Source organism: Orycteropus afer, unplaced genomic scaffold (genome assembly GCF_000298275.1).
Source record: "Orycteropus afer afer isolate SDZICR_OR568_19922 unplaced genomic scaffold, OryAfe1.0 scaffold00043, whole genome shotgun sequence".
Lineage (NCBI taxonomy): Eukaryota > Metazoa > Chordata > Mammalia > Tubulidentata > Orycteropodidae > Orycteropus > Orycteropus afer.
The window spans coordinates 7407034-7416988 of NW_006921630.1; the positions used below are offsets into that span (position 1 = coordinate 7407034).

A 9955-nucleotide genomic window follows, 5' to 3' on the forward strand; every position below is an offset into this window, starting at 1 on the left:
CTATTTTCCATCACTTCTCCCTTGAGGAAACAATTGCAGAAACCTTACTGGCATGAATTAAGGGGAAAGGAGAAGAGAAAAATACATGGAGGAAAAAAAAAGCCAGCAGCACTGACCAATACCTCAGAATACTGTCCTAGTGACAGCAGTCCCCTAGTAAACTTTGTTTCTCATCAAAATTGTGAGAATTAAAGGGCAAAGTACAAGTTACCATTTAAAACAGTGCTTCTTGTTGTTGTTGTTATGTGCCGTTGAGTCGGCCCGACTACTAGCGACCCCTCCTTGGGTTGCTGAGGCAGTATCACTACAGAAGTAGATTGCCCAACCTTCCCACTTAGTACATGGAAAACAAACCAAATCAAACTCACTGCTGTGGAGTCGCATCTGAATCATAGCCACCCCTCCTTGGTTTTCCTAGGCGGTATCTCTATGGAAGTAGATTGCTCAACATTCCTTCCAAGGAGTGGCTGGTGCATTTGAATCGCCAGCCTTCTGGATAGCAGTCAAATGCCTTAGGCACTACACTACCAGAGCGCCCTTACTCAATAAATTGTGTTGTGTTGTTATTGCTGTTGTCGAGTAAGTCTCTTACTCATGGTGACCCCATGTACAACAGAATCAAACAGTTGTAATCCATAGACTTTCATGAGCTAATTTTCAGAAGTATATCACCAGGCCTTTCTTTCTCCCTAAATATTAGTCATTATTATCTAGGGCTTCTCCACCCAAGACGAGACCTGTGTTTCTGTCCCAAATCATGTCCTCCAGGCCAATCAGTTCCACAAAGTGATGTTTAATTGTATGGGTGATCGATTCCTCATTCTGCCCAAGAACATTTTAGCCTGAAGGCGGGCTTATTTCCCGTGTTCCTGGAGTTAGTGATTGCTACTATTCCTTTAGGAGATTTTCCTTCCTTCCAACATCGATTTTCCTTTCAGTTAGAAGCCCACAAGAAGCTCAGTCGCAAGTCCAGTTGGTACCCTCCAGGCCTGGTTTGGGTCCAGGCGTTGTTATTGTCCTTTTTTGTACCCCCCAATCTCATTCCCCAGGTTAGACAATTACATTGACATTCAGAAGCAGCATGCAATTTTTGGCACTGACATCTTTAATTAAATTCAACAAGCATTTATTGAACACCTAAAAAACCCCCCAAAACCAAAATCACTGCTGTGGAGTCCTACCCTCCCTATTGAGCACCTAGAGTGTGCAAAGTACCTTTCCTTTAAATACATTTGGGTCTTAAATATTTAGACTGTGACAGCTATTTAGACTGTGCTAGCTACTCAATTGGGAGCTCTGGTAGCATAGTGGCTAAGACACTTGCCTGCTAACCAGACGGCTGGCGGTTCAAACCCATCAGCCACTCCTAGGAAGGAAGATGGGGCAAACTACTTCCTTAGTGATACTGGCTCAGAAACCCAAGGAGGGGTCGCTATGACTATGAGTCCAGTCCGACTCGCTGGCACACAAGAACAACAACAGCTACTCAATTTGGATTAATGCTGATCCATACTTAAGGGTCTTATAAAGAATAAATATTAGAATGAAAAATTATTTGCACAGTTCTTTGCAAACGTTTTGCGTGGACTATTGTTGCCACAGTATTAATATTAATTGCTTTAACTACTCTGCCGTTTCTCAGGGGTAGGCGTAGAAATCCAGTAAGTTCGGCACAGACGAGGCGGGGTCTGAAGGAATGTGCCCCCCCACCCTAAATCCCGCCCCTTACTCCACCCCTTTTCGTCGCTGCGGCGTAGGCGGTTACCATGGGGATGACGTCTAGAGGGCGGGGCGGGGCGGGGCTATGGAGAGGAGGAGGAAGATGGCGGGAGGGCGGCTCTGAGGAGACCTCGGCGGCGGCGGAGGAGGGGAGAAGCGCAGCGCCGCGCCGGGGCCCATGTGGGGAGGAGTCGGAGTCGCTGTTGCCGCCGCCGCCGCCGCCGCCAGTAGCTGCTGGACCCGAGTGGGAGTAAGGGGGAAACGGCAGGATGAAGTTCGCCGAGCACCTCTCCGCGCACATCACTCCCGAGTGGAGGAAGCAATACATCCAGTATGAGGTACCAGAGGGGCTGAGGTGTGGGAGGATTGAGAGGGGACCGTCTCGCCCAGTCCCGACCTGCATCGCTGTATTCGGTTCCTGCTGCCTCCCCGCGCTTTGGTGGACTCTGACCCAGTGTCGCGGGAAGGCACTGCGGCATCTCCGCCGCGGCCGTCCCCCTCCCGGCCCTGCTGTCCTTCCCCTCCCCCGCAGCCCCGCTGCCGCCGGGGTAACGGATATGCAGGCGGCGGCCCGGAGGAAGGGGCACAGCCCCGGCCTGGGCTGGGGAATGGTGGTGAGAAGGCGAACCGCAGGTGGGGTTGCGGGTGCGAAGGCTGCTCTGGGTCGCGGTAGTTCGGCGCTAAATCCCCTCTTCCCCACTTACCCTGACCTCTCGTCCCCACCCTGGGCGAGCGCCCCCTTGCCAAGGTTAGGTCTTGTTTCTCTCTGCTCACCTTTCACCGGGGAATCCTCTTGCGAGATAAGCCCCTCCAGTGATTTCCTCTGAGTCCTTCATTCCGCAGAGCTCTTCGGCTTTTTCCTACTTGCCCACTGTTGACAAAGGCTTTGTAACCGTGTTGAAACTTGGTTTAAATGTATATCACATAGTGATTACGGTATGCAATGTATTGTGATAAACTGCTCTGTTTTGATAAAAAGACAGTGACTTGTCTTTTCACTGATTGCATGAAGTATACAAAGTAACCACATCTTTGCTCTTGTTTTGGAATGGAGTGAAGAGGGAAGAGGAAGGAGGACTGAGGGGAACTGTAAAAATTTTCGGGTTTTATTTCCAACAATTTTTGTTTGCTAGAGGGAAAATTACTATACAGTAAACAATGCACTTTTAAAACGTGCCTGTGTCTTACAGAATTTTTGCTCTCTCTACTTCTCTTGTCCAATTTCTATGCTAACTGCTCCTGGAGGGTATTTAATAGATAGTGATAAGAAAGATGCCTTAACATTAATTCAGAGAAAAGTAAAGATGATTAACTCATTTTTATATTTAGAAGCAAGATACCTTTAAACATTGCAATAGGTTATTCTCAGTAACTGGCTGTTGAGCTGCTGATGGAGAACGACTTGTCTGTAACCTCCAGGAATGCACATGTATGTTATGTGCAGGAACAAAGAGTATAAAATCAATATGAACACACATATGATAGCTAGATTTTATGAATTAAATTATTTTAGTCTTCTGTTTAATTTCTATTTAAGTTCAGTGATAAGGATGTTTAGGCAAGAGTAGTGAGTTTATTTATTCATATAGTCATTGTAATAACTGAAGGAGATAAGGAAAGAGATGTAGGTAGGTTAAACAAAACCTTAAAGGTTGTAAAATAAACTCAATTGTAATACACAGTATTTTATCATTGTCAGAAATGAAAGGCCTGTATTAATGTTTTCTTGTCTCTTCATTTTCTTTCAAGTGTTTTGTGACCACATTTTGTAAATAAGAATGAAATTAGGATCTGGCATCTCAGCTTGTAGAGTTTTTGATTTATTGTTTCTAATAATATTCAGTCAGTTTTAAAATTTTGGCTAAAGTCCAGATGATGGTTTTTATTGAAAGAGTATCAGTCTTTCATCCTTCTAGTAGTGATTTTCAGCACCACTGCCAGTTCTTTGTGGAGGCAAAAGACATAAACACAGGGAAACAACATCTTGTATTTGTTATGTGGTAGAGTATGCTTGATTTTGGGCTAGATGTATGCTATGATTCATTTTAAGTATTACAACACTTAGCTATTTCGTAGAATTAAGTTAATGTATTAATTGTATTAATGAATATCTGAGACTGGAAGGGGAAGCATATGATTTAGTTTGGAAATGGCAGTTACCTCTTGATTTGTAATGTCAGCTTTGTGATTGGAGTAATCAGTGATCCTAGGACTCTTTATTCACATAGTCCATTTGGGTACTAACCCTAATGATTGCGCTAGGTTGGTCACAGAGGGGCAGAATTCCTGAGCATATGTGTGACTGAATTATTTTGCCTGGGCCAATTATAAATTGCTTTCTGAAAATTTCATTTATTGTGGATAATTGAATTTTGATTCTGCAGAGATTCCCTACTATGTAGCTTCTAATCTGGATAGCTCATTGTTTGGTAGGCAAAATTAAGTGAGGGGCACTTTTCTCTGTGCTGTAATCATCTAAGAAATGTTTATAGGGTTAGAATCTGTGTGTTGTGTATTGTCTCTCAAGAGTTGGTGGTATTCCTTTAAAAAATAATACAGCAGCATAAGTAAAAGTCATTAGAGCTCAGGAATTTAAAATTCCTTAAAAGCTTAAAAACTTTGGGGCAAAAAAGACATGCTTAAGAGATATGTTAGCTTTTGCTGGAGAAGAGAACCTTTCATAATGTAGTTCCTCCATATGAAGATGATGCTCCTAAAACACTGTTAGTATACCAAACACTTGAATTTGTTTTTCAAGCACTGGTGGTGATGTGTTGGTATTGTTGTTGTTGTTGTTACGTGCTGTCGAGTCGGCCCCCGACTCATAGCGACCCCTCCTTGGGTTTCCGAGGCAGTATCACCACGGAAGTAGGATTGCCCAACCTTCCTTCCGAGGAGTGGCTGGTGGGTTTGAACCGCCAGCCTTCTGGTGAGCAGTCAAGTGCTTTTAGCCACTATGCTACCAGAGCTCCTGATGTGTTGGTATATTACCCCTTATTTTTTAGCCTGTGGTGCTTTCCAGTACTGTGAACCATTCTGAACTGTTCAGATTCTTTGGTTTTTCTGTCATTTGGTCTATTAAATACTACTTGAAATAAGTGGAGCATCAGATAGAACTGAAAATTTTCTATATACACAATTGTATGATAAGTTCCCGTTCTTTGTGAGTTAACCATGAGACCCTGGGGCAGTCTTTTTGCCTTTCCAGGCCTCTTTCTTGTTCTATAAAATAAGAATATAGGGCCAGAGTTTTTCAGGATCCATTTCAGTTCGTAATTTCTTTGATTTAACTTTTAATGGTTGTTATTCTTTAGCTTGTTGTTATTACTTTTTTTTTTTTAGTGCTAGTGTGCCATCAGTATCCAGAAAATTATTAGCACAAAAGAATAGAGCAATATGAGGAAACCACATAAAATGTATTTGATTCAAGTTTGTGAATAATTTTTTTTAAAATTGTGATTTGGGTGAAAATTTACAGAGCAAATTCACTTTCCATACAGCAGTTCACATACACTTTGCCTCATGACATTGACTACAATTTACCCTAATGCAACAGCTCCCCTCCCACTTCTCCGGACCCGACTCAGTGACCCCTCCTTGGGTTTCCGAGGCAGTATCACTACGGAAGTAGATTGTCCCATCTTCCTTCCGAGGAGTGGCTGGTGGGTTTGAACCACCAGCCTTCTGGTTAGCAGTCAAGTGCCTTAGGCATTATGCTACCAGAGCTCCTACCAAAAAAACCAAATTCACTGCTGTGGAGTTGGTTCAGACTCATAGTGACCCTTTGGGTTTCCAAGGTGGTATGTCTATGGAATGGCGGTATGCTCCATCTTCCTTCTGAGGAGTGACCGGTGGGTTTGAACCACCAGCCTTCTAGTTGGCAGTCAAATGCCATAGGCACTATGCCACCAGAGCTCCTATATACTATAGTTTTGCAATATACTAAAATAATGAGGTCTGTAAATTACAGGATTTTAGAACAGACAGGGAATTTATAGACTACCTCCTTGTTTATTCATATAAGGAATCCAAGGTCCATAAAGGTTAAGTTACTTGTCTAAGATCATATATGTTGCTACTCTCTTGAGCCGTGGATGTGAAAGCATTGGGAATCAGGTCATAATAGCGGTGTGACCCTGATGAAATTACATCCTCTTTCTGGGCTTTATGTTCTTCATCCATAAATTGAGAGGACTGGACTTGATGGCATCTAAACTCATAACCCTGTATTTTTTAAGGACCTATCCAGCTTTAAATTTCTGTGCTTTTTTTTTTTTTTTTTTGATTTAATTATATTTGAAAGATGAAGAAAACAACACTTAAAGGAGTATTATTAATAAATGATGGGTATCTTTTTTAAAAAAATTGATGGGATTTTAATTTGTGAATGTAAAGTTGTCCCCATGAGACTTTTACGTAGATTAAACAAAAAATGATAGTCATGGACTAAGTTTTTATTGCAGGATTCGGGAAGGGGGAGGTTCTGCATTAGCTGCACTTCCCTTATTTTTAAGTGTAAGGAAACATGATTTTCATTTATATAACCCTCCCAATGAGAACACTTGTGTTGCAGGCTTCAGTTTCCCAAAGGTATTATGTTGATTAGTTAGGGTTAACTTGCCTTGTTGGAACTTGTTTGAAATTTCCAGTTTGGCCACCCGATGGGGCACAAACCACACGTTTTCTTTCAGGCACTTCTCCCACAAATGAAAGTACAGTATAGTATATTTAAAATAGTACTTGCAAATGATTGTGTCAGTGAGATGCCTGGCATTTGCAAATGTTTCTTTGTGTATGTGTGTGTTTACAAATATTTCTTAAGTTAGTGAATGAATATTTTATAAGACAGGAAGCTGTAACTGTTCACTATTTTTGTTAAGTGTTTTAGGGTGATTATTCTGGAAAGATTATACTTGTCCATCTTTAAAGGTTGGTTTTGGATCAGATTTTGGGTAAAGGCCCAGATCATAAGACCCTAAGAATCTTATTTGACCTGCGGTGACCATGGAAAATTAGTACTGGCTTCAAATTCGTTCTAATTTGGAAAGCAGTTGAGAGACTGAGTTGTGTTGGGTAGGGGTTTCAGTATTTAAGTAGTAACTCCCAAAGGAGAGTACCCAAAACTCCCATGGAGAAAGAGAAGATAGTGTTAGAACTATTCATTGTATTTATTTTTATATAAAGAAAAGGAAGAAATAAAGCTCTATTAATATTTAAATAAGGAGCTCTGGTGGCGCAGTGTCTAAGGTTGGCTGTTCAAATCCACCAGCTGCTCCGTGGAAGGAAGATGAGGCAATCTACTTCCATAAAGATTTACTGCCTTGAAAACCCACTGGGGATCACTATGAGTCAGAATCGACTCAATGGCAGTAGTTTTAATATTTTAATAGATTAATGCTATACCATCACTTAGCAGGTCATACACAGGTATTCTGAGGGAAAGAGGGAAGATAGACATTGGTTCTGTCACTTGTTTATGCACTTTGAACAAATGGTAATTAACCCAGTTTATAGCTAAAGGTAAATCTAACCCTTAAAAGATGGATGTGACTTAAAGGCTTCTGTAAAGAAGCCTTAGCAGTAATATCAGTTTTGTATGTGCAAGAAAATGGTAGAGCTGACATTTCCAGTTCTAGTACTGGCCTTTTGTCAGACAGAATACAGATAAAAACCATGACTTCAGTAGATCTGACAAGAGTTGGGCAAAACATTTCACAAATTATTGAGATAACTCTTCGAAATAAGGTTTTTACATCCAGCTCTGATAAGCTGTGGTTAAAGGATTGGGCTGCTAACCAGAAGGTTGGCAGTTCCAACCCACCGGCCACTCCATGGTAGGAAGATGAAGCAGTTTGTTTCTGTAAAGATTTACAGCCTTGGAAACCCTAATTGGGAAATTCTCCTCTATCCTATAGAGTTGCTATGAGTCAGAATCTACTCAGTGGCAGTGGGTTTTGTTGTTCATAAAGGAAGCTCTGGTAGTGCAGTGATTAACACAGCTGCTAGCCACAAGGTCGGCAGTTGGAATCCACAAGCCAGCCACTTAGTGGGAGAAAGATGAGGCAGTCTGCTTCTGTAAAGATTTGCAGCCTTGGAAACCCATGGGGCAGTTCTATCTACTCTGCTCTACAGGGTCGCTATGAGCCGGAAATGACTTGATGGCAGTGTGTTTCGTTTGGTTTGGTTATCCATAATGAATGCTACTTTCAGTATCTGTTCTATATTGTGAATATTCTTTGTGAGGTATATTTTTCAGCTTGTAGCCATTACAATTAAGTATCAAAATCACCTGATTTCTGAACTTTGAACCAGAGCTTTGAAATACTATGTCATACAGTGTTAAACTAAGACTTTAGAAAGTAATGAAACTTTTCAGTTATATTGTTCTCTACAAGTATTGCTATTGATGATAATTTTTAGAGATGAAAATATGTTTGTACTGGTTATAAATGAAAGTTAAAAATTGTTTATTTCATCCTTGTCTCATCTCTTTAGAACTTCTGTATTAATTTATAACTGAGCTCTGGTAGCATAGTGGCTAAGGCACTTGACTGCTAACCAGAAGGCTGGCAGTTCAAACCCATCAGCCACTCCTCAGAAGGAAGGTGGGGCAATCTACTTCTGTAGTGATACTGCCTTGGAAACCCAAGGAGGGGTCGCTATGAGTCGGGTCCGACTCGATGGCACACAACAACAACAACAACAACAAATACATATACTGGATGTTACAGTAAAAAAAACTTTTTTTTTTTATAGGGGTGTACCATAAAAAGTTTAGAAGACTTTATCTACGTTGTACGGCTTAACTATAGCTGGTTTGTGAATTACCTGGTATTGAGCTGTCTTTTGGGATTGAAAGAGTGTCAACATTTCAGGGTTCTTGCCCAATTGTATTTGTCTTTTCAAGTCTTTCCTTTACCCAGTTAATGTTCAGAGAAACCAGGTAGACAAAGCCCATAAACAAATGCCTTAAAAATTATTCATTTATTCATCCAGCAAATATTTGTATGTGTTCATTTGCTATAGGCTAATTTGTCACTGAATTCTAGCCCTTTTATTACCTTAAAATAGAAAAAACCCACATATGCATAAAATGTTTTTGTGTGAGTTGTTTTGAATTTGTATTTCAGTTATCATAAAGTATTTTTAAAATTAAAAATGGTATAGAAAAGGAAGATTGCAGATTGGGGACTTGGAACTTGGTTATAAATTTGGATCAGTTGTATAAACGATATTGAAGACTTTCTCCTTAGTTTTCATACTTTTTATGCTGTACACCTTTAAATCTGATTTGTTTACAACGAGAAATTTAGTCACTTTTTTCTTCCCCTCACCAAGCAAGCATAGTATCTCTAGAGACTGATTAGGAAGAAAATGTAATTAACCTGCTGTAAACATAATTCACAACTTTCATGTATTTTGTAACAAAAGGGACAATATGTTGATTAAGAAAATGTAGTCATCTCTTACTTATTCAGAGTGACCTGCAGTGTTAAAAAGATTCTAGATCAGGTATAAGGAAATCCTTAGACCCAGTTCTGTCACTGAGTATTCATGAATGGTTACCAAGTGAGTTTTGAAGATTGAGAGACTGAAATGTAATAGAGGAAAATGGGAAGTTTGTAGATAATTGTGTAAGTAACTTATCTAAGCTAAATTGGTAAAGTTGTAGTTCACAAGGTAGTTCATGTGCTTTATGGGGCTTTTTCTGTAACTTAGCACATTGATTCTCAGACTTTTTTGTCTCAAGGTCATTTGAACTCTTAAGAATTACTGAGAATTCCAAAGAGGTTTTGTTTTTGTGGGTTGTATCTATTGATATTTGCTATATTAGAAATTAAAACAGAAAAATTTAATTAAAACACAAGAATACATAACCTTCTAGTCATCATAGAAATGACATCACACTTCGTGTACACTCTGGAAAACTTGCGAAAGAATGAGAAAAGTTGCTCAAGTGGTATTACTGTGAAAATAGTTTTGACTTTTTGAATTCTTTGAAAGGATCTCGGGGATTCACAGGAGTCCCTGACCATACTGTGAGACATGCCGCTTTAGAGCACAAGACTCCCGTAAGAACATTTGAAGATACCCTGAGAAAAGGCTCTCTAGTCTTAGGGAGCTCTGGTAGCATAGTGGCTAAAAGCACTTGACTGCTAACCAGAAGGCTGGCGGTTCAAACCCACCAGCCACTCCTCGGAAGGAAGGTTGGGCAATCCTACTTCTGTAGTGATAC

At 40.5% G+C, this 9955-nt stretch overlaps 1 protein-coding gene across 1 annotated transcript in view; it reads left to right on the plus strand.

The window, feature by feature from the left end:
• Positions 1 to 1988: 1988 nt before the first annotated feature.
• XPR1 (xenotropic and polytropic retrovirus receptor 1) overlaps positions 1989 to 9955 on the plus strand; it is a 324974-nt gene continuing 317007 nt past the window's right edge. Inside the window, exon 1 of the mRNA XM_007937640.2 lies at positions 1989 to 2057. Within this exon, the coding sequence (XP_007935831.1) occupies positions 1989 to 2057 (69 nt within the window). The remainder of the gene's footprint in view (positions 2058 to 9955) is intronic.